This window comes from Hemicordylus capensis, chromosome 4 (genome assembly GCF_027244095.1).
Source record: "Hemicordylus capensis ecotype Gifberg chromosome 4, rHemCap1.1.pri, whole genome shotgun sequence".
In the NCBI taxonomy this organism is placed as follows: domain Eukaryota; kingdom Metazoa; phylum Chordata; class Lepidosauria; order Squamata; family Cordylidae; genus Hemicordylus; species Hemicordylus capensis.
Window position 1 is genome coordinate 226,317,467 of NC_069660.1, and position 25,465 is coordinate 226,342,931.

At 40.1% G+C, this 25,465-nt stretch overlaps 1 protein-coding gene across 9 annotated transcripts in view; it reads right to left on the reverse strand.

Annotated features, from left to right (window-relative positions):
• TSHZ1 (teashirt zinc finger homeobox 1) overlaps window positions 1-25,465 on the reverse strand; it is a 99,036-nt gene that overhangs the window by 16,201 nt on the left and 57,370 nt on the right. The window contains exons 1-2 of one of the 9 annotated variants that reach the window (XM_053246780.1): window positions 22,466-22,511; window positions 20,046-20,122 (exon numbers count right to left, since the gene is read on the reverse strand). The exons of 4 other annotated variants lie outside the window; for them this stretch is intronic. In XM_053246780.1, the coding sequence (XP_053102755.1) occupies window positions 20,046-20,049 (4 nt within the window). In that variant the 5' untranslated portion in view covers window positions 20,050-20,122; window positions 22,466-22,511. Of the gene's footprint in view, window positions 1-5,827; window positions 6,545-13,478; window positions 13,500-20,045; window positions 20,123-22,465; window positions 22,512-25,465 lie in introns of those variants that run through there. 4 more of the 9 variants (XM_053246777.1, XM_053246784.1, XM_053246787.1 and 1 more) reach the window with 4 other exon arrangements.

Consider the following 25,465-nt stretch of genomic DNA (forward strand, 5'->3'; position numbering starts at 1 on the left):
CTGCCATGGTTTCCGGGCATAAAAGTCACCATATCGGGGAATATTTTGAAGAAATGCCTTCCCTTGGTTTAAAAAAGGGGGGGGGCGACATGTTATGTGTAAGCAGTACAACCAGGAGATTCAGGGCAACTTGACATAACCAAAAAGTAAAATAATCTATTATATTTTTTAAAAACCCAGGTACTGTGTACAATTTTTTTCCTTTAAAAATAAGCCACAAAGTATAGCCTCCAAAATGTTGTAAATGTTCCATAGAGCTGTAAATTAACATATTTTAGTGATCAGATTGCACCATTGTTTAAGAAATTTGTAAAGAAGTAATAGTGAGAAACTTGATTTAAATTAGGTCTTTTTCTTGGTGATTTAAATCACCTCCGTTTAAATCAGTCTGCCTGGTTCAAAGATAACACCACTGCATAAGATGCTACCAGCTCTTTTTATGTGTGCAGGTTTCCAAAGCTGCATTTGACTTGGGCAGATCTGGCAGTCTAAACACTGGTATAGTTTCTGATTTTTGTTGAATTTTCCCTGCTGCACATGTACAATGGTGAAAAAGGAAACAGAACCCTCATGATAATCACAAAGTGGATACTTGGTCTTCCATACATTCACACCTCAGGAAATGCAGCCATATGATAACATAGAAATTTGCAGTGTCGTTTACAAGAGAACAATATTGTTCAGGGGGCATGATAAGAGAAAATGCAGAGGAAATCATTTTACATTTTCACAGTGTTGTTAGCACATTGCACAGCAGAAACTATCAACTATGTGTTTTTAAAGAATACCACAGTATTAAGGAGCAGCAAAAACAACAACAACAACAACAACAACCCCCAAACCCCGCCAGTTTCAGACAGTTTCAGTCAATCATATGCAAAAGCATTAATAATCTTAGCTGCTCTGCTAAGTGCCAAATTTATAACAAAAAACCTCTGCTAACCAATTTATTTTTACTGTGATCCCCTCTCCAATATTCAACATGACTCCAATATTCTCCAATATTCAACATGACTCTGAAAGTCTGATAGGAACATTGGCACATGTGGGTGCTCACTGTGCTCACTTTGGCAAACTCCTGTCGAATAAAAGGAAGCATAGTCTGCTGAGAACTGAGTGAAAACAGAATGAAGATTTTGAGATTTGGCCAATTTTGAGTATTCTTCCCCTGAGGAAAACCATTCTCATATCTCCACTGTAACAGCAGACATAGTAACCCGTTGCTTTAATTTCCTGCCTTAAAAGTTAGCAACGGGGAAGGGGAAAAAACCATACAGACGCTGTTTGGGTAATGCACTCTCATATGCAGCCACATCCCCCAGCCCGGTAAGAGTTCACAACTGTAGTGAGTGTGTTATAAATACAACAATAAAAAGGAGGAAAGGAGATGAAAGGGAAGAGAGACGGGTGGGTTGTGTTTTTTTTTAAAGATGAAATCTGGCTTTAGAAGAGCCATCTTTGCAAAGGTCTGCTACTTGTTAAATCAGTAAGAATATCTGTCAGAGATATCCTGCTACACCATTTGGCTGATGTCAAACCTAAACAAACCAGATCAGAAAACCAGCAAGTGGCAGAACATAAATGAAATGGGAGAAGACCAGTCTAACTGTAACTCGCATGGTTTGCTTGCTGATTTTTTGGGGAGGGGGAAGGAAGGAAATAGTGGCAATCACGGCAGTCATTTGCAGTACTAATGTCCAATTCAGCCTCCTTTCATTCTCCTGATTTAGGTGGTCAGAGTAGTTTCGTAGCCGACACAGGGAAGCTGTGCTGTTTAGCAGGCTGTTTAATGGGAAACTGGCAGTCTTATTTCTTTTCTAGATTTGGTTTGTCACTAGGTCTCCATTACATGCCACTCAGCTTTGATATCTTTGGACAGGACTGATCAAAAGATGTCATTTGACCTACACAGCATGGCAGAAACTTGGAGAAGTCTCATAAAGCGACACTCTGGCTGTAAATAAAATGACATTATTATTTCCTCTCTCCTATCATGTAGAAAAGCCAATTATGGTAATGCACTGCATGTCAATGAAAATACAGCAATCTTTTTGGAGCAGCTACTGCAGGCGTCCGTGTTGCAACTCTCCTTCCTGTGAAAATTTGCCCACTGGAAAATGAAGAGGAATAAGGTGATAGATGCCTTAAAGACGGTTCATAAAATCCTGGATGGTTGCAAAAAGTGCAAGTCATCAAAACACATGGAAGTGCAAAATACAAACTGCGAAAACCCAAAATTATCTGGTAATTTAGTTTTGAATTATTTATATTCTATCACTAGAATACTGTAGTCACTATCACATTTTGCATCCTTAGCTTTTGACAAACAAGTAAGGTGATTCACAATACTAATTATTCCCATAATGGCCACTATATTTTAAAAAGGGTATGTGTGTGAGTGAGCACATGTGTGCATGCAATGTGTATAAATAAAAATATCGATCACCCTGAAAAATATCCAAAAGTTATACAGAGTTTTAAGGCCCATTATTCATCTTTCAGCTGTTAATTATGCATTTATCTTTGCCATGTAGTTTAATTTTGTGAAAATGCTCAGATCATTTTTAACAATTTTTACATTTTATCAGTTATATACCTATGATTCAAGAATACAGAAATGAGCTTTCTTAATTCTGGGACCAAATAACCACAGCAGAATCTTTGGATCTTTGCAGTATCTTTTCCATAGATATAACTATCTAAATTTCATTTTTTTAAATTTTTTTACTTTAATTATTTGATTAAATATATTTATTAAATACTCAGCAGTCAGCAAATATGATTTAAATATTCATTAAAATTTAAATAATTTAAATTCAGCACATTCAAACTATTCAGCACATTTTATATTTGAAATGTATGGTCTTAGAATTTTACAAAATTTGAAATTTCAGGTAAATTGTGATGTACTGATTTGAATGCAAGTTCCAGAATTTTTTGTGTATGTTTTTGGGGGTTGTTGTTTTTAGCCAATTCTCACACATATTCAATAATTTAGTTCTTTTAATATGCTATAGTCATCTTATGTCACAATGTTTGCACAAGGAACAAACATCAGTTTGGTATACAATCCTTTGAAATTATTTAGCCCAAATCTCATGTATATGTTACCAAATTCATTGACCCATGTGGCAAGAATACCTTTTAATTTTTTCCCCATGTACATACTTCTAAGTATAATTACTTACTTAGAAGTAATACTTACTTAATGTCATGTTCATATCTCACCCTTCATCCAAGAGGCTCAGGATGGCTCACATGGTAATTATCCTATTTTTAACAAGATAGCATAGCCTGAGATGTTGACTTACTCAAGGCCATCATAGTGATGAATTTCATGGCAAGGAATTTAACACTGCAACTCCAAAATCCAAGTTTCACTACACCACACTTGTTTCTCTTAGCACTAGTAGATACTACAACTAATTCAGCTAATTTATGTACTACCAAGGGCATGTGCATAACCAGTATGATTTTTCTCTTTGAAGAACAGGCCCCCATGCCATATCACAAGCCACTTCTGCAGCTCACTTGAATTTCAGCGCATTTTGGAAGTCAGTGTATGAGAAACACAACTTCAAAAGCCCTGCTGGATATATGGAACGATGTGGGGGTTTTTTGGATCCTGGCCTACACCTCTAAATATTAACCTCTCACATTGGGTACATTGCAGGGTCAGATTTATAAAAACCACATCCTGAGGACCACTGCTTACAGCAATTCATTTTACAAAACAGTTCACAGTACAATATATCTTGTACTCATCTTACTAAGATATATTGTGGATTTGTGCTTTAGATTTCATAGTGGCTGACATCTCAACTAGTCCTGTGCCACAAAAAGGGGGAATGGGGATTTTTGTGACTGTCCACATCCTTCTGAAGTCCACTGTACCTCCTGAAAATGTGAACCTGAAGGCTGCAAAACCCTCAGGGACATATTTTTGGGAGGCATAATGGGCTTCAGAGGGAAGGGGAGATTGGCAAAAATGTATTCTCTGCCTTCACATGACAGCGCAATATTACTCTAGACATCAGCACTGTCACACCAGTACAGTGCTAATCCAGATGTTATCCAGTGTGTTTCAATTAGGATGAATAATACAACAGTGAAAATTAAATCAGAAAACCTTCCATCGTCAAACAGAGATTGCGTTGGAAAATTGGATGTAATCTACTCAAGTAGATTAGAAGTATAGAGACCAGGGGGAAAGAGTTAGAAGAATGACAGTAAATAAAGGGAAGTAGAATAAATTGCAAGCTCTACATGGAAGATTATATTGTAGCCATCTATTTCCTTCTCTGACTTCCTATTTTATTAATTTAAAGGCCGCCCAAATGCTGAAAATCCCTGTCTTTCTTATTCCTCTTTTATTCAGTTTTTTTAAAAATGGGAACATATTAAAAAAGACGCAGCCAAATGTACATAAATTGGTTCTGTTTTTAAGCAAACCCACAGGGAAAACCAGGATTGTATTTGTCACAGCAATACATTAGAGCACATTTGCCATTCTTGCCAAATAATTCTGTGACCTTCTGGCAACAATAGTGTCATCAGTATAGCTGGATATGCAGATATACTTCTGTATTCATGGAGGCAAGAGCACCCCAATATTTCCCAAATTATTCCAAGTTGATTAGAAAAGCTGTCTTTCAGGCCTACAATAAGGACTGCACCATAGACAGAGATAGAAATAAATTTTAAAAGAAAATAAAAATTAGTGTTATGCTGCTACAAGGAGGCAGGATAGTAGAAAGGAACATAATGGGATTCTTCATTTTGAAATGTAAATATCAGATTTTATAAGTTATGTTTAGAAAACTATATTAAGTTTTAATGAATATCTTGTAGGATTACATACAACTAACACAGAAGCTTCATCTGGTGCAGAACGCTGCCACAAGGATGCTTATGAATGCTACCTATTCAGCAGCAGCTTCACTGATTACCAGTTTGCTTCTGGGCTTTGATCTTTAAAGCCCAACACAACTTGGAGTCAGGGTAAGTGTTGTATTGCAGTCACCCAAATGACTCTGCCAGGACTTTTAGTTCAGTATCTCGGGCCCTGTATATGGTCCTGCCACCAACTAAGATTTGGTTGGCAGAGACTAGAAACAGGACTATTTTGGTTGTGTCCCCTTTACTTTGGAATGCCCTCCCCGAAAAGGTTTGCTGTGCTTCATTCCTCAGGCTTTTAAAAAAGCATTTGAAAACCCATAATTTCAGAGCGGCTTTTTAGCATTTTATCTACGGCTATATCTTTTGTGTTTTTAACTTCCTAACTTTTAAAGTGTTAATTTTTAAATCTGGTTTTAACTGGGTTCTGTTTTTAGTTTTTTTAACATTTTATTAATGTTTATATTGTTTTATTATGTTGATTTCTATTATGTGAACTGTTAACATTTTCACGGTGAACCTCCATGAGCAAGATTACAGTGGAGAGGCAGGATATACATATTTTAAATAAATAATAAATAGAAATCTAGCTTTCTTTCCCATTGAATTAGTATACCATCCATGCTAAATGATTAGTGTTATAGCAATGACTAGCTTAACCCACACAGAGCATCTGCGCGCTAGTACTTGATTGCTCCCCTCACACATACACCCACAGTCCCCTCACCTCAGAGATCTCTCCACCCTCACCTGAGCTGCACTCCTGCACCTCCTCTTCCATCCCATTGTTTCCATTCCCCTCATCCCCTCTTGGTTGCTCCTCCATCCCACTGCTCCATCCTCCTCACTTTTCTTGGTCAAGGCTACAGTGTTGCCAGTGCTGATAGGCCAAGCCACAGCCCCCTAAACCCAGAGACCTCCCCATCCTCACCTAAGCTCCACTCCTGCTCCTCTCTGCAGGAGTAGCAGCAGCAGTTGACCAGGTCATTCCTCACTGCCACTGCCACCATGACTGCTCATTCCCCTCAGGACACTGACAGGCTTGGGCCCATCCATCACCTGCCTGCCTGCCTCCGCCAATGGCCTCTGTAGCTCCAAGCAGCTACAAGATGGTTGACCGGGCCCTTCCTCACTGCCGCCGCTGCCGCCACCATGGCCACTCATTCCCCTCAGGCCGCTGACAGGCCCAGGCCCATCCTTCGCCCTTCCTTCTTTCTCTCTTCCCCTCCCTTCTTTCTCTCTCTCCTCCACTCGCTCTTCCCCTCTCTTATTTTCTTCTTTCTTTCTCTCTTCCTTCCTTCCTGAGTTCAGATCTTGTTCATCTTGTTTCCTTTGCACAGTGGCAGCCACCTTCTCCTGAAGGGGCTCCCTCATGACTCCTCTCTTCACAGACCCCTGCCTACTATCCTTTTATGTAAAGAGATTCTTCTCCTTTACAATCTTCCCACAAGTAACAGCTGCATTCTAACTGACCTTAACCATCACAGGCTCCTCTTCCCTATCTGCATATGGAATTCCCACTGCCCAATCACCACAGTGCTCCTGCTCTGTTACCTCTGATTGGTAAAGCATTGTGTGTGGGGGGCTTGTCACACACCATTTGCCACAGCCCCCTTAACCCTTACATATATATATATATATTGCTGTGAATGTGTCACACTGTTATTACCTTGTATACATTTAGGCCCACTGTTAACTGCTGCATTTCATAGCCTTTTGTTACCACCATTTACAGGGTTTTTCTTTTCTCTGGGCAGACAGACACACACCCCACATCTGCCAACTGAGGGCAACACTCTGCACATCTGACAAAGTGGGCTCTAATCCACAAAAGCTTATATGCCACAATAAATCTGTTTGTCTTTCAGGTGCCACAAGACTCTATCATTTTTGCTCCAAGACTAAGACTCTAATACATGAGGTGACAAACAAGGTAAGAACCTGGACCACTATGTTTAGACATACAATACATTCACATATGGACGCAAACAAATGTAACATTGTCATGTACTCCATATAGGAGCACCTTTGAATAGCAGGAAATAATACATAACCATGGTTGGGATCCAAAGGTCATACCATACTGAGACTTTTGAAACTTTTTCTGATTCGAACTGCAGCCCCTCTTGCCTTCTCAAAAACTGCGCCTGACAGTCAGACAACCTTCAAAACAATGTTCAATAAAACCGACAATTCAGATTGGATGCTCTCTTTTTTTTAGTGATTGTTAATATTGTAGATTTTATACTAATTGTACACCAAACCAGGGTTTCTTCAGCAGCAGTCAATGATGTCATTCACACAAGTGAAAACTCTGTTCTACCCAAATTTGGAAGCTGTGTGTTCCCCCAATTTTCAGCTGTGTGGGTGCAAACAACTAGTAGGAGGAGGGAGAAGTGATTGTGTGGAAGCAAGGTAGGAGGGAAACTTAGGTAGCTTTTCCTCCTACGTTGCTTCCACACAATCACTTCTCTTTTCTCCTATTTGTTTGCACCCACACAACCAAAATTAGGGAGCACACACAGCTCCCAAACCTGGTTAGAACACAGTTTTTGCTTGTGATCCAGATCCTTTATTACAGTCATTGACCAGCTAAATAACACCATACAGTAATAATCATACACAACAAAATGGAAAGGGGGATACCTGCATCAAATAAGTATCTCTACGAATTTTGCAAGCTACAAAACAAAATTTAGCTACATTTAAGGAAACTGAATCATTATAATCAGACAACAAATGCTGAAGATAAAACATACCAGTATGGCTGGGTTTTTGCTTGTGTGAATGACCTCAACGTGTGTGTATACACACACACACACACACACACACACACATATATATATATATATATATATATATATATATATATATATATATATATATAAACCATTTCTGCATGTGAGGAAATTCTTTGGGTATATACAAGAAGCTCTTGGATCCAAGCTCTCAGATTACCTTTTAAAAATCTAGATCCCATCTTTTTTCCCCTCATCTAGATCCTAGACCTTTCCCTAGTCTTTTCTTTTGTTCAACAGCACCGCAGGCTAAGGTTGCCTGTGTTTCTTACAGAAGCATAGGAACATAGGAAGCTGCCATATACTGAGTCAGACCATAGGTCCATCTTGTCTACTCAGACTGGTAGTGGCTTCTCCAAAGTTACTGGCAAGAATCTCTCTCAGCCCTACTTTGGAGATGCCAGGGAGGTAACTTGGAACCTTCTGCTCTTTCCAAAGCAGCTGCATCCCCTAAGGGGAATATCTTACAGTGCTCACACATCAAGTCTCCCATTCATATGCAACCAGGGCAGACCCTGCTTAGTGAAGGGGACAAGTCATGCTTGCTACCACAAGACCAGCTCTCGTCCCTAAAAATGGAAGTAAAATTCTACCTCAATTGATGTAGTACCTGGTATAGCCGCTGGCTTTAATTATAGCTAACTATTTTTATTTCATTTCAAACAACAAGAGTGTATGAGTAAAATAAAATATATATTCATTTCTTGCATAATAAGTAGAGCACTGACCCTGTGAAATCGTTATCACAATGCATTCTTCCTTATCTTCTCCAGCAATTACAGTGGAAATCAAGCTGGAAGATGATAAGGCCATCATAGATTTACCACCACTTGACGTTATTGTGTGAACTCATCCTGTTTTATTCTTGTACTTGAAACCTAAAGACCCTGTTTGAAAACTCAGAAGATAGATATTTAAAACATAATTCAAGCATGTCCAGTCAAAACTTTGCACAGGCGCATTCAAAAAAACCCGTTCCTTAAATTATTTTGTAAGTTTGGTTATACAAAGAACTCCTGGTGGGTTTTCTAGCTATACCTTTCTACACTTAGCCAGAAAACCAATGATAAATAATAAATAATAATAATAATAAGTGCCTATAAACTCACAAAAGCACAGGTAATAACAAACTGGGGAGTTTTTCCACTGAGGCATAGGGTGAAGTCAGTGAACTACTTGTTCAGGAGTGAGCTCCATAGTAATGATAAATATTATTATGAGACCATTCTGTAATGAATAGCTTGTGGATTTTCTGTAATAAAGGTCATTCACACAACTGTTACTGGGGCAGGGAGGGCAGTGGGGAAGGCAAGGTTGAACCTACTCCCCCCACCCGCAGACGATCATTCATCTTCTGTGTAATGCACAGCTCACACGCCAACATGATCCATGCTGCTTTGAGCAGTGTGGATCTCTGGAGACGGGGAAAATGAAGCCTGCCTGCTGATATCCCTAAATGCATGGTGCTCACATTGCATTGCTCACAAAGCTGTGTAGTGTGCAGAGCACTACAAAAGAGAGTCATCAAAGAGAGACAGAGCAGTAATAAAAAAAGGCACCAAAGAGAGACAGAGCAGTAATAATGGGTGACTTCAACTACCCGCACATACTGGGTAAATTCACATTCAGGTAATGATAGAGGCCAAATTTCTAGATATGCTATATGACTGTGCCTTAGAACAGTTAGTTGCAGCACCAACCAGAGAGATGGTAACCTTGGACTTAATCCTGAGTGGTGCCCAGGACCTGGTGTGAGATGTCAGAGCTGCAGAGCCATTGGGGAGCAGAGACCATAGTGTGATTCAATTCAGCTTATATGCAAGTGGAGAATTGTCAAGGAAGTCCAATACAGATGTATTGGACTTCAAAAGAAACAATTTCTCAAAAATGAGGGGAATAGTCAAAAGGAAGCTGAAAGGGAAAGTCGGGAGGATCAAATCACTCTAGAAAGCATGGAACCTATTCCAAACTGCAACACAGAAGCTCAGTAGGAATGTATACCAAAAAGGAGGAAAGCTACCACCAGGTTCAGGGGGATGCCTGAATGGTTAACAAGTAGAGTCAGGGAAGCTATAAAAGGGAAGAAGACTTAACTTAAGAAAAAGGAAGTCCTGCCCTAATGAAGAGAAGAGAAATGAACATGCAAGGAGACAATAAGGGATGCAGAGAGTCTGAGGAGAATATAGGTAGGAGTGTCAAGGGGGGGAAACAAAAACTTCTTTAAATATACCAGAAGTAGAAAACCTGCCAAGGAGGTGGCTGGCACTTTAGATGATGACAGCATGAAAAGGATTATTAAGGAGGATAAGGAGATTGCAGAGAAGCTGAATGAGTTATTTGCATCTGTTTTTATGGTGGAGGATACTGACCATATACCCTCTCTGGAATTGAGCTTCTCAGTTTAGAGGTTGAAGAACTGGACCAATTTGAGGTGACAAGGAAAGATGCTCTAAACTGTCTTGAAAAACTAAAAATTAACAAATTTAGGCTTTAAAAAGGGGCTTAGACAAATTCATGGAGGACAGGTCTATCAATGGCTTCTAGTCTGGTGGCTATGGGCCACCTACAGCCTCAATGGCACAATGCTTCTCAATACCAGTTGCAGAGGAACAACAAAAAGGGAGAGGGCTTGCCCTCACCTCTTGCCTGTGGGCTCCCCAGAGGCATTTGGTGGGCCAGTGTGTGAAACAGGATGCTGGACTAGAAAGGCCTTGTGTCTGATCCCTGTTCTTATGTTCGTATGTAAAGTGTGGTGCATTGAGGTTTCTCCACTCAAGCCAGGTGCTCTAGGCACCCAGATCTATGTCAGCTAAGGCTGCCAGCAGCCCAATTATACACATGACCCAAGACCTGGTGAGAAGGGCACACTCACAAACTTTTACCCAGGTAAAAGCCTGGGGGAAAGTCCCAGGCTACCCAGGGAGGCAGTACCAAGATCAGCCTCGATCCCAGTGCTTCACAAGAGCAGCCCTACCCAAACCTGGGTAGGGCTGCTCGTGTGAACAGCCTCTTAGTGTACTATGAAAGAGTATATTAAGATAGTACAGCTAGTTTTAGTGCATAACGTTCTCAACACAAGTGAAAACATGGTGCACAGGCTACATCTTTGTGGTTGTTCTTTCACATCCATATGTAACACACACACACACACACACACCCACAGTGTCTGGTTTAGTGCTATACTTTCAAAGCTGCACTTAAAGCATGTATTATATTTTCAATGAAGTGTCATGCTTTCAGTGCTTATGGAAACATAAATCACAATTAGTTTTATCAGCACCCAGTAGTGATTCTAATGCTTGAATTATGGGGGGGGGGAATAGCAGGGGGCTTTTAATGAAGTCCATAAGCCTCACCTCTTGACATCCCTTAGTTTTAGCAAAAGAAATGCTTCCCTGTAGGTTTCTAAAAATGAGGGCTAAGACAGCCATCCCAAAAGTGTGTTAGTAGAGTAGCCTTCAGGATTAACCCGGAGTAGGCTTGAGCCTGAAACGTTTCGGAGGCCTTTATAAAGGCCTCCAAAATGTTTTGGCTCCGGGGGCCATTTCAGCGCTGGCAGAGGTAGTTCTTTAAGGGCGGGGGAGGGTGCACTCACCACTCCTCTCACCACATTTCCCCCGCCGGTGCTCTGTTATTTTCAAGCCCCTCGGGTCGGCAGTGTTCCTCCCTGCCGCTCCGTTGTCCTCATCAGCCGGAAATGGCCAGAAGTACTGATCACACGTGTACCTGTTGCGTGCGCGTGTGCCCGTCTGCTGGGCGCACACGCGATCGGTACTTCCGGCCACTTCTGGCCAATGCGGACAACGGGGCGGCAGGGAGAAATGCTGCCACCTCGAGGGGCTTGAAAATAACGGAGCATCGGTGGGGGAAATGCAGCAGGAGGGGTGAGTGCACCCTCCCCCACCCTTAAAGAACTACCCCCGCCGGCACCGAAGCAACTTCGGGCACATCCCTAACCCAGTGTCTCCAGGAATCAGCATTGATATCCAGGTTGCTAATGAAAACAAACTCAGATATTTCAATGGCTTGATGTTGTGGGGGCAGGGGGTGATTGGTAAATATATGGGGGAGACCTCCAGGAATAGCTTTAGTAGGAGTTAGCAGCCCTAGGTGTCAGTTTGATTGCCTTCATTCCTCCCTATAATTTGAAAATGACACAATTCTCTATTTGGTAAATCAGTAGGTCACTGTATCCTATTAAAATGCTAGTATTGCTTGTTAAAATAAGTATTATATCCACGTATTATCTGAATACAAGCAAGTTAATGTTTACTTCTGAACTGCATTACTCTTACAAGCTAACATTATCATATTTGTGTAATTCCACTATATTGCATAATTTGTAAATAAAAATGTACAAATGTTGCTGTTTAAGATTTGCTAACTGAAACCTTATCAAAACAGCTTCCCTCACCACAAGTAAATTTAAAACAGTAGGCCATGAAAAATAATTCCACTTTATTTAGATCTATATTTTCCCACCTTCCCAGAATTTTGAGGTTTGAATGATGGAATCCAGATTCTGTCAAAGCTTATAATTTCATATGTTTGAATTACGAAAAGAAAAGATAAAAGAAAAGAAAAAGAAAAGAAAGGAAAAGAAAAGACAAAGAAAAAGAAATCCTGTTGCCATGATAACCAGTGACACCTAAAGGTGCAAAAAAAAAAAAAATTAGAAACCTTCTCTTTAGCCATTCTTTGAAATATGACCTACTACGTCATTTAATTTTTGAAAACCCTAAGGTCATGTAACACGCTTTCTCTGTCATTTGTAAGTACATTAACTCAGTGGCCATACGACAGTGAAATTATGATAATGGGCTGCTAAAATGGGTCATGCAGACACTGCATTTCATGTTAGCTTCAAATAACAGTGAGAATATAGTCCAAATCAAATATGACAGTACAAAAGCACATGGTTTACTTTACTCAAGGCTCTGCCAGGAACTAGAAGATGGGGGAGGTGAATAAAGGGGTTGGGGGGAAGAAGAGGTGGATATTTACTACATTTCAAGAGTAAGAGTTTGGTTCACTACCAAGTGTGATACAGTACCAGAGGCTGCCACTATAAAATTGGCCAATTTTAAACAAACCCATCTCTTCAGTTAATAACAAGGTTCCTTCCTCCACACAACGCAAAGAACTATAAAATATAATAATTTTAAAAACCATTGAAACTATGTAGAGTTATCTGTGTGTATTTGCATAGACACAGGCAAAAATCAAGCATATTTTGCCATGGTAAACTCAAGCATATGCAAATATATTTCAAGAAAAAAATAACTACATAGCTAATAAAACTAATGTTACAAGTGAAAATGTAAAAAGAACTAAAGATGTGTGTGACAAACAGCAATTTATTTTCCTCATTATTATATGCCAAATTTCACACATTTTCAAATCTTTTAGACTGTTTCAGCAAAACTGAAAAACTGAGGGAAGAATCTTAGTGATCCAAGGTCTCCACAAGTGCCAGAAATACATTGTTTGAGATGGAAGGAGAACTATTCCTGTTTAACTTATCAGAATTTCAGGAGTTAAGTGAAATAATGTGCTCTCCCTGTTTTCCCCTCATAGTCCAGGAAGGTTGCCCAGACACAGGTTTGGGAATGGATATCGGAAAGCTGACTAGACATTAGAGACAGAGTGGTGGTAAGAGTTCGTGAGAGTTGTCATCCCCAGGCCCCATATTTTCTCTCACAAAGCCCCTATATCATTTATATCCTATATCTCAACACAGCAACAGATACATACACCAAGCAGAAGTAATTCTGGGACACTCACCAGTTTTCTAGACTATGTGAGAGCTTAATTGACACCTCAAGGCCTGCAGATATTCAGAGAAACACAGAGTTTACTTTTAAATAAAGGATTCTAAGAAGCCCAGAGAAAACGTAATAGCTCACACTGGCTCTGAAAAACTGAAAGGGAAGTCTGGAGAAAGCAACTAGTTATATTATTATAATCTACTGTGGATAAATGCCTTGATATCTGTGTGTACCATCCATGCCTGCCACAGGTCAGTGGCATGACAGAACTTCCCATGAATAATACTATCTGGTTTGCAGTTACTGTGGGTGGGAATTATACATTCTAATTTCACACCAATCTGAATGAAATATCAATTGGTAATATTCTCACACTCCACTGTTGTTCTGTTACATTTTTGTAAGTGCTTTGCTTTTTACAAAGCCATTTCACTGTACAAAAGAACAATAAAAAGACCACATGCCATAGAGACTGGCTCCTCCCCTGTGTTCCACTGTAATTTTTGCAATCAATCAAGAACAATCACTCTGAAATTTGTGCTCCTACAATAAAGACAAGTACCCACTCCCTGTACCCATTGCCCAGATATCCACCATAATCCAAACTTGGCTATGTTCTAGAATTGATATAAGACTTTACACACGCATGCAATCAACAACTGGGGATGAAGAGGTTCTAAATGTAGCTGGGTACTTTATATGGTTATAGCAGGTTTCATATTTTAAAATGGTTATCTTCCTAACCTGGAATACAGAATTTTACAGCCCAGTCCACAAGAAAGCACCTCACCACTACATCATGTGCTACTTCAAGATCCTCCTATCTGTGTGAGGATTGCACAGCACTTGATCAAAACCTAGGCCCAACCTCCTGCAACAGCAGGAAAGGTCAAGAGGACACCCTAAGGCTCTTTTAAAGGTACTTCTATGCACCTGTAAAAGGGGCTTAGACAAATTATCTAAGGCTACTAGGCTGATGGCTATAGGCCACCTCCAGCCTCAGAGGCAAGATGCCTCTAAATGCCAGTTCCAGAGGAGCAACTACAACAACAAATATTTATATACCGCTTTTCAACAAAAGTTTCCAAAGTGGTTTACAGAGAAATAATAAATAAACAAGATGGCTCCCTGTCCCCAAAGGGCTCACAATCTAAAAAGAAACATAAAATAGATACCAGCAACCATCACTGGAGGTACTGTGCTGGGGGTGGATAAGGCCAGTTACTCTCCCCCTGCTAAATAAAGAGAATCACCCATGTTAAAAAGGTACCTCTTTACCAAGTTAGCAGTGGCAAAAGAGAGGGCATGCCCTCACCTCTTGCCTGTAGGCTTCTCCGAGACATCTGGTAGGCCACTGTATGAAACAGGATGCTAGATTAGATAGGCTGAGGATATTCTTGGCTATTCTTTGTGAGGTTTTTCTCAGGCATATGTCACTGTGTACATCAAGGTTATGTAAAGTAGCTTTGTACAACCTCTCTCTCTCTCAGACACACACACACACACACACACACACACACACACACACACACACACACACAGAGATTTAGCACTCTTGCTCTGGAACTGGGCCTGGGCCTGATCCAGCAGGGCTGCTCTCATGTAGGAAACAGAAGGAAAAGGCTAGGGTAGTATGTTGGATCATTTTTTGTTTTAAAAGCATCACATTTAAGCCTCAAATTCCTAAGATATTAACAAAAATGAACAAATATACAATGTTTCATGCACACATTTTTTTTTTTGTTTTCTTCATATTTATTGACCAATTCAAAAAAACATAACTGATTATACTTGGCTTAAGGCAGCAAGTTTGAGGAGCACAGAAACACTTTACACATGCAAAAGTAAACTGTATCAAAACCACCATTATTTAGACAATTATTTAGGTAGAAGCAAACCAACAACGGAAGAAAACTTGGCACTGAAAGATATATACATAGTGGTACACATGTATATCCACGAAATGAATATTCCGACATTTTTGTCAATAGTTATATACAGAGCAGGACAGCAAGAGTCCTAAATCAGAGTGAGAGAGAGAGAGAGAGAGAGAGAGAGAGAGAGAGAGAGAGAGAGAGAGAGAGAGAGAGAGAGAGTGTGTGTGTGTGTGTGTGTGTGTGAGAGAGAAAGAGAGAGAGAGAGAGAGAGAGAGAGAGAGAGAGAGAGAGAGAGAGAAGTTGTACAAAGCTACTTTACATAACCTTGATGTACACAGTGACATATGCTTGAGAAAAATCTCACAAAGAATAGCTAAGAATATCCTCAGCTTGTGGGCTCATTGAGTCTCATCAGCTGGACTGAAAATGGAACCTAATGTATGTGTTTATTTATTCTATGCATTTATATCCTGCCCTTCAATGTAATAACTTTCTAAGGACAAAATATAAAAGAAGAAACAATTAAAACAATGGCCAGCACCCAGACTGTCATGACTAGGTCCCACTACAATTCATGGAACCTGCATTAGCAATGACTAATTTGTCTAATTGTTTTCAACAGTGCTTAATCATGACTACATCATCTGGATGCTGTTCAACAACAAAAATGAAACACCACCAACATATAAGTTGCAGGATAAAAACAGCAGAAATGTATAACAATTTCCATAACAGACTGAAAGCCTGGAAAAATAAAAAAAAGGTCTTCACCTGCTACTGAACACATAAAAATAAACATTTGTATAGCACTGCCAAATGTTCAAAGTGCTTCACGTGTACTATCTTTTAATCCTTACCCTTAAGGTGAGAAATGTCAAGCTATAGTAACCTTGATCATAGACTTAAGTACAATAGTAAGAAGAGTAAAAATTAGGCAACGTGCAGCCTCAAAAGATTGCATTTAGCAGAATGGCTTAGCAGAAACTTCCAAATTTCCATTTGGATTTTTAATGCAAGCCTCTCACCTTTGTAACTGTAGAGATAATGTTACTACATTTCTGCCATTTCTAAAAACTATCGGTAACAAAGTGAACTTTTATTTTTTTAAAAACACCTCAGAGTTATTGGCTGACATCCTAACAAACAAAGCATGTGTGTTTGGAGGCCCTGCAGGAATGTGCCGCACATGTGCAACCAGTCCTCCTTCTCCACATGCACTGTTGTGCCAGAAGGTGAAACTTTCCAGCTCTGCCTGTAGTTCCAAAGTGCTCTGTAAGAGAGGAAATACATTGCTGACCCTCAGTGATGCATCTCCTCTGTTACAGATCCTCAGTTATAGAATGCTTTCTGAGTACAGGCAGAGCTGGGGACTTTCACCTTTCGGTGAAATAGCCTGTGCAGAGGGAGCTGTATGTGAGTGCCCATCATATCCCTTATGCACATGCTTTGTTAGTTAGAATGTCAGCCATTATGTTTCACAATTGTTATTATTGCTAAGAGTACAGTCTATAGGAAACATTTTGTTCACAATCTCTATTGAAATCTACAGGAGATACAATGGGGGATGGTTAGTACAGCACATACTTTGCATGAGGAGGTACCAGGTTCAACATCTGGCATCTCCAGCTAAGGCTAGGAAAGACCCAGTTCAAAATCCTGGAGAGCCAATGCCAGCCAGAAATCCAGTGGTCTTATTCAGTATAAAGCAGATTCATATGTTCATCCACTTCAGCAAGGAGTGCTCAGAAATTCCCAGGAGATTGTGCCTCAAGTTCATATATCACTATTCAAATTTGTCAAGTCTGAAAGTAACATGCCAGAATGACAGTACTCTAGAATAAATGCAATGTATTCACCAGCTGTAGCATGACACTCACAATGTCCTGATTATTATCTTCAAATTACATTAATAACACAGAACTAAAATATGTGCATTTGCTATCTTGTGACATATTTCTGACGTGGCACTCAGAACTAAATACTTCATCTCATTCTTAATTTAATATATCAGAGTTTTAGTCTATTTTCTACTACCATCAGTAGCAAGCATACTTTCTTTTCCCTTCAATTACTCTTCTACAGCCTGAAAATTCAAAATAAGAGAACTTTCCAGTATTAGGAATTTAGGAAAAGGTCATTTTGTTTTCCTCAGTACCACAAAAAATGCCATGGTGAAACTTGACATATATGAAAATCAGCACAGGGAAAAAATAACCTACCCTGTTTTTTCATTTAAGTTGAATTTATGAAATGTTGAGATCGAAACCATGACTAACAACAAAGACCTGCTCTGAGATTTAATTGGAAGGATTAAAGTAATAATTGTCTACTCATATGAGAGGAATAATTTCTTGAACTGAATATGAATTCAGTGTTAGATGCATTATGTTAATACAAAAATCTATTAATGCAGACAAGACTAGTAAATATTTAACATGAATACAAAATAATATATTGGTAACAGATACTAGTAATCTTGATATAGAAAATAAAATACCAAGCATAGAGTTATACTGTGGGCAGGAAGGGAGGAAAATAAAGGTGTTCTCACTAGCTATTCAATTAGTATAAACTCCAGAAACTGTATTGGTTCAGTGTCCTTTTACAGCTTCAAAAACAGTTATGTTAAATAATCTCCAATTGTTTTTATTTCAAACTGCATTTTGAGCTCAGAATAATTAATAAAGGAAAATATTCTTGTTTGATAAACAAGATAATCATTACATGATTGTGACTCACCCTGAGCCCTTGAGATAATTCACAAACAAAACAAGTGGTTCTCTTTCACTAGCAAAGAAATGCAAAGTTCAGATGGTTTTGGTTGTCTATATACATTAATTCCACAAACAAAAATTGAACACAAATGTATTAAAAGGTTTGGGTAGGTATAAAGGATTAAAAAGTGCCATTCACGAAAGCATGCCTCTAGAACCCCATTATTTCAATGGGGAGGAATCTACTAATAGTTCACAAAGGAAATATAAAACACACCTAGCCTACTCCATGAAATAGAATAGAATAGAATTTAAATTATTTAAAGTTTCTCCAATTACCTGATAAGTGAGGCAGAATGTAATAAACTATAAATAAAAGGTTAGTGTTAACTCCTGCTGCTATTTCCCTGAATTTCTTTTTCAGAAAACTTCCAACCCCATCACATTATCTTTGCTGTTCTTTGATCAAGCATTGTTGTTGTTGTTGTTGTTGTTATTTATTTACACAGTCAGACAGGTGTTATTGACTGGTTTGTTTTATCCAGACATCGAGTCCTTCCCAAGGACCTACCGTGGCTGAATTTTATTGTCAATGTTGTTGCTGTTGTTATAGATATCATCGCAGAATATAGGCTGTTCCCAGTAAAGTTGCTTTTTGTAACTGGCTGGTGCTGATTTCTGTGGCTCCTACGGTGTTGAGGTGCTCTTCAAGGTCTTTTGGAACTGCACCCAGGGCGCCAATTACCACTGGGATTATTTTGGTCTTTTTCTGCCACAGCCTTTCAATTTCAATTTGTAGATCTTTGTATTTTGTGATTTTTTCTATTTCTTTTTCTTCTATTCTGCTATCCCCTGGTATTGCTATGTCGATTATTTTAGCTTGTTTTTCTTTCTTCTCGACTACAGTTATATCTGGTGTACTGTGTGGCAGATGTTTGTCTCTTTGTAGTCGGAAGTCGCATAATATTTTTACATCTTCATTTTCTTCAACATTTCAATTTTATGGTCTCACCAATTTTTGGCTACAGGTAGCTTGTATCTTTTGCAGATGTTCCAGTGTATCATACCTGTTGTTGTTGTTGTTGTTGTTGTTGTTATATTACATTTTATATCCTACTCTTCCTCCAAGGAGCCCAGAGTGGTGTACTACATACTTCGGTTTCTCTTCACAACAACCCTGTAAAGTAGGTTAGGCTGAGAGAGAAGTGACTGGCCCAGAGTCACTCAGCTAGTATCATGGCTGAATGGGGATTTGAACTCAGGTCTCCCCAGTCCTAGTCCAGCACTCTAACCACTACACCACGCTGGCTCATCTGCTCATTCTCTCATCTTCACCTTTCTTCCATCTTGGAACTTCAAATGTTCACTTTACACCCGCTAACTGGGCAAAGAGGCACCTTTTAACGTGGTGATTCTCTTTTATTTAGCAGGGGGAGAGTAAGTGGCCCTATCCACCCACAGCACACTACCTCCAGTGGCTGTTGCGGGTTTCAACAGTTTGGGGACAAGGAACCATCTTATTTATTTATTTGTTATTTATCTCTGTAAACCACTTTGAAAACTTTTGTTTCAAAGCGGTATATAAATATTTGTTGTTTCTGCTGTTGTACCCGTCGCTGATCCCATGTGTGGCAGAGACGGGTGAACAGTGGCCAGGCCAGCCAGCTGGCAGAGAGGAAAAGAGCCAGCCAGTGGGCAGTGAGGGAAAGTGTTGGCCAGGCTGGCTGGCCAGCCTGGTGGTGAGGGAAAGCGCCGGTGGGTGGGCAGTGAGAGAAAGTGAATTGGGAAGGGAAGAATGGACAGGGGCTGAAGGGAAGGGGCAGGACAATGGACAGGGGCTAAAGACGAAATGAAGATGGGGGAGAAACATGGAGAACTAGGGACGTGGATGCTCTGCACTGAATCAGCTAGTTTTATTTTATTTCTATGTAAATCGCTTTTGGAACTTTTGTTGGAAAGCGGTATATAAATATTTGTCATATTCATACTCACCCATGTTGGTGGCTGCTTCTAAATTAGTGGGTACTGGGTGCTGCTCAATACGGAAACTTAGTGGTGGGAACAGCTCTCTGTGCAAATTGTTGCAAATAGGGTGATAATATCAGCATCCTTCGTCAGGTTAAGTTACACTACTACATACAATCACTTAATATATTACATCTGTAATGCAATACTTTCATGGTAAATATCACCTTGTACTCTAGAAATTTTGTTAAGATGTAAAAATAGAAATGGCATAGTGCTTAAAGTCTTATCATTTAAATATTCCAAATACAGAAAAGTAAAGTGAATCTTGCTCAAGAGTATAATACGACTGATAGTTCTTGTACAAAGGACATGTATGAACAGTGGAATTATAAAGGCAAATAACGTTCTCTCAGTTTCAGCCTCTCAATTGCACTATGGCAATAATACTGACCTGACAGGATTGCAGTGCTTACTGATTTGATCTCTAAGGAAGTGCCTATTATTGATATGGGGTAGCATTCACAGTCTGAAACAGAAGTGCTTGCTCCAGAGTAAAGATGTTGCAGACTAAGGACTTTTGTTTCAGGTTAAAGACAACTGTGGATGCAACTCTGTTAGAAATCTTATAATGTGCTGTGTATAACTGTGTAACAATGACAGTTGTACACATGGATTAAAGTAAAGTAAAGTGTGCCATTGAGCGGAATTAGTAAACAGAAAATGTAGTTTGGCACAACAATAATAGCATAATATAATTTTAAGACATATGTGCTAGTGGTTATTTGAAGAAATCTTTGCAAAACATTAACAAATCAAATAATTTTTCCTGCCTCCGGAGTGATGCACTCTAGGTTGGATTAAAATTACTTTACAGTATAATCCTAACTTCACTAAATTCAATGGGTAATGGTGTGACTTAAGTGAGATAGGTTTTCACTCCTAGTGAGTTGTCACCAAAATGCAGCCCATTTACATGAGGTTAGCTAATTAATGAACTCCTAGTAGAAGATTAATTTGACAGTGCTTTTTAATTTTCACCTTAAAACCATGACAATTATGTGTTTTAATTAGGGCTGCAGCTATAGTTGGGGTGCCTTGCATACAGCCTTGAAACTGTAAACATATCACATCCGTTCTTTCATAAATAGATAATAATGTTTAATTACCTGGAAATTAACAGAAGACTAACAGTGTGTCCTTATTTTACAAACATGTAAATAATACATTATCCTATATTGGACAGAAATGTTTTCCTAGAAATTGAAGAAGCCAGTACAGCATATTCTATATTGCTTTGTAACTGCTATGTTTTCACACACACACACAAACCACAAACACACAAAAAACCTAAATCCTCAAAAGCTAATTAGTGTCAATTAAATGAAAGTCATATACAATACTGCACTATGTAGATGAACTTTAAATGTATAAAGTTGCATGCAGAAAATAATAATAAATCCAGTTTATAGCATCATAAAAATATTCTTTCTTCATACTTGCTGTGATACCTCTCTACATTGATTAGTGATTTATTTGCAAAGTTCTAGAATGGGAAGTAACACAGAGTTCCTAAAACTGCAGACCAAGGTAAACAGAAAGGCATAATATATTTAGCTATCCTAATTCAAAGCAGAGGGGAAAGCATAAAGGAACGAAGAAAAATACACTTTCCTGCATCATCATATAAAGCATTGAAACAAATAATTCAGAGTGATAACATTTCCCAAGCTTCCTCCCTACTCTATTCTTTACACATTAATCCTCTGATAAGAGAAATACAACTTCATAAACATTTAATGTAGTTTATTTTATTTTCAGTTGTGGATCAATGAATTAGCTTTCAATTCTTCAACTGACATTTGCTGTTACTGATTCATTACTTTGAATTTTATATTTTTAGCCAAATACTTTCTAGTATTCAGAGTGCCTCCATTGTTGCTTTTATAAAGCAACACCAATTTGCAGTTAAAATAGAAATAGTTCTCATGTTGTTTCTGGCATATGTTTTAACTGTTTTACTCTGTGAGGTGTTTTTAACCATTTTATTCTGTGAAAGTGTTTTAATTGTTTTTGTTTTTATGTTGTAACTTGAATTATGTACATCACCTAGAGGCATTTTTTTGGCTAGATTAATTGATTAAAAGCCCTTAATTTACTAAAAATATACTACTAATTAATCAGATAAAAAATTTTAAAATGTAATCCTAAACTCACTGACTAGGGAGTAAGGCCCACTGCACAACTTATTTTTGAGTAAAGATGCATAGGACCTTTTCAGAATGAATCTGAACTCAGATATATTAGAGATATGGAAACACATTGCCCTCAAACCACATACACCCTGTAGCACTTTTTTCAACCCAAGATCTATTGTAAGAACCCCTAGAGTTTTAGTTTTAGTTTTAAAAACAAACAACCCAAACATCAAACCCCAGAAAGCTTACCCTTTGCAGCATAATTGTATTAGAGGGACTGCTTTCTGCTTTAACACTTTATGCTACTGCCTCAAGCAGGGAGGAGAGCTGGTCTTGTGGTAGCAAGCATGACTTGTCCCTTTTGCTAAGCAGGATCTGCCCTGGTTGCATATGAAAGGGAGACTAAATGCCTGAGCACTGTAAGATATTCGCTGTAGGAGATGGTATGGTGCAAAAGGTTCTAAGCATCTCCCTAGCAAAAAGTTCTAAGCATCTCAGCAGCAAGATAGGGCTGAGAGAGATTCCTGCCTGCAACTTTGGGGAAGCCGGCCAGTCTGTGCAGACAATACTGAGCTGCATGGACCAATGGTCTGACTCAGTGTATGGCAGCTAGGTTCCGATGTTTGTGGAGGTGGGGAAATGGTAAAGACACTGCTGAGAGGGTAGGAAAAGGAGAAGAGGAGATATAGAGGTGGGTCTCATGATCAGTGAGACCCTCTTTGTTTGGGTTTGAGGGGAGAGTGGGCTAAGCCCACTCTCCCCATAGACGAGAAGGGCGGCAGCCCTGGGTGGCCAGATCGGCCGCCCACATGACTGCCAGCTCCGTGACGGAGCCGGCAGCGGCTGGGAGGATCGGGGGCCGCGTGTCCCCCAGAAGCTCCAGTATGCCCTGCGTGAGCGCGCAGGGCATACTGGAGAAACCCTCGAGCCAGGAGGCTGCTTTTAAGCCTCCCAGTCAGGAGTCTCCTCGTGAGTAGCTGCGGCGCAGAGCCACACCACAGCTACTCACGATCCAAAAAACTGGGTTTGCAGAGTGCTTGCTCTGCAAACCTGGTTTAAGGGGCGGGTTACTTGAGCAGGTTACCTGCTCAGGAACCACCACGCTTGCAGCTGAGACCAGTGGTTGACACGATGGGACGAAATTGGGCTAGCAGAGGCTAGCCCGATTTCGTCCCATCATGTGAATAGCCTCATTAACTCTTTTAAGTCATTCACTGAAACTTTGTACCCTTCCTTGCTTTTAGAATGTACCAGAGACACCTTTTTCTTCCAACAACAACAACAAAAAAGAACGCTGAAGTTCCTGTTAATAACTTTAAGCAACTCATATATCCTGTTCTCCCCCACCCCTCCTGAAGAGGAAGTGAAGGAGGCTAGAGAACTAAAGAGAAACATGGAGCCCTGCTCCATAAGGGAATGGTAGAACTAGAAGGGGAATATCCTGAAAGGAAAGAATATGAACGCGGCAAATATTTATATATCGCTTTTCAACAAAAGTTCCCAAAACGGTTTACATTGAAATCAATAAATAGAATGGCTCCCTGTCACCAGCAAGAGCCACTGGAGGGATGCTATGCTAGGGATAGATGGGGCCAGTTGCACTCTACCTGCCAAATAAAGAGAATCACCACTTTTAAAAGGTACCTCTTTGCTCATCAAGGTACTTCTTTGCTAAGCAAGGGAAATAAATGCTGATAAAATAAATAAAAGGGTGAAATAAATTCTGCTTTCACAGCTTATGATCTGCCTAAGGAGGCAACAGCCAGCATGGTGAGCAGTGGGAGATCTCTAGCAACCGAGCCAAGCCTCCAGCTCTTCTTTTCTACATCTAGGGTGATGTGCCTGATCCTGTGGGTCTTCAAGCACTGACTGGCTCCTCCATGTCTGACTCCTCTCCCAAGAGAAACTGGAGGAGACAAGAGCTGGGTGCTAGAGCATCTGTTTTGTCTCTAACACTGCACATTTTAGAAAAGAGCTGGAGATAAGAAACTATCATTACTGCAGCAACAGAAGCAACTGTGCTCTCCCCCTCAATCAAGGAGGTGGCTGATGAGATTCGGGGCTCTGAGACATTGAGGACCTGATCCCAATGGCCAGCCACTATCGATGTCCCTGGTCAGCACCTCACTCTCATCCCATTCCATCCCATCCACCAAGATAAGCTCACCCACAACTTGAAGCACAATTTGGCCCCCTGAATCTGGAAGCTAGACCATCCACAGTAGAGACTATTATTATTATTATTATTATTATTATTATTATTATTACTACTACTACTACTACTACTACATTTATATCCCGCTCTTCCTCCAAGGAGCCCAGAGCACTGTACTACATACTTGAGTTTCTTCTCACAACAACCCTGTGAAGTAGGTTAGGCTGAGAGAGAAGTGACTGGCCCAGAATCACCCAGCTAGTATCATGGCTGAATGGGGATTTGAACTCGAGTCTCCCCAGTCCTAGTCCAGCACTCTAACCACTACACCACGCTGGCTCTCTCCAAACAAAATATAACATTTTGTTTGGATCTAAAGCCAAAATCAGGCAATTTCAACTCCTAATTTACTGTTCAAGTCATTATATACCCCTTAAACATCTCTGTTTCAAACACTTTCCCACTGCAATCAAATACTGTTGTGTTTCCCAAAGTTTCTGCACATATTACAATAGCAGCAGCAATATGTAGTCAGAAAAGAAAAAACAAGAAACTTTAAACCAAAATATTACCCAACAGTTAACAGACAAAGAGGCGGGTCTCACGATCCGTGAGACCTGCTTTTGTAACAACTGCAGGGAGAGCAGGCTAAGTCCACTCTCCCCGCAGACGAGTGGGTAGGGAGCCCTGGGCGGCCGGATCCGTGACAGAGCTGGTGGGGGATGGGGGGAGCACGGCCCCCGCAAGCCCCAGTATGCCCTGCGCGAGTGCAGGGGAGACCCCTGGAGCTGGGAGGCGGCTTTTCACCTCCCGGCCGGGGGTCTACTCGTGAGTAGGTGCGGTGCGAAGGCGCTCTGTGGCTACTCACATTCCTAAAAAGCAGGTTTGCTGGAGCGCTCGCTCAACAAACCTGCTTTTTAGCAGGGGTTCTCGAGCAGGTTACCCGCTCAAGAACCACCGGGCTCGGCTGTGAGCCCGGTGGTTCTTACGGTCAACAAAAATCAGGCTAGCCTCTGCTAGCCCGATTTTTGTTGATCGTGAGAATAGCCCCAAAATCAAAAGAAAGGCCCTTTGCATCTAAACATGCTACATTT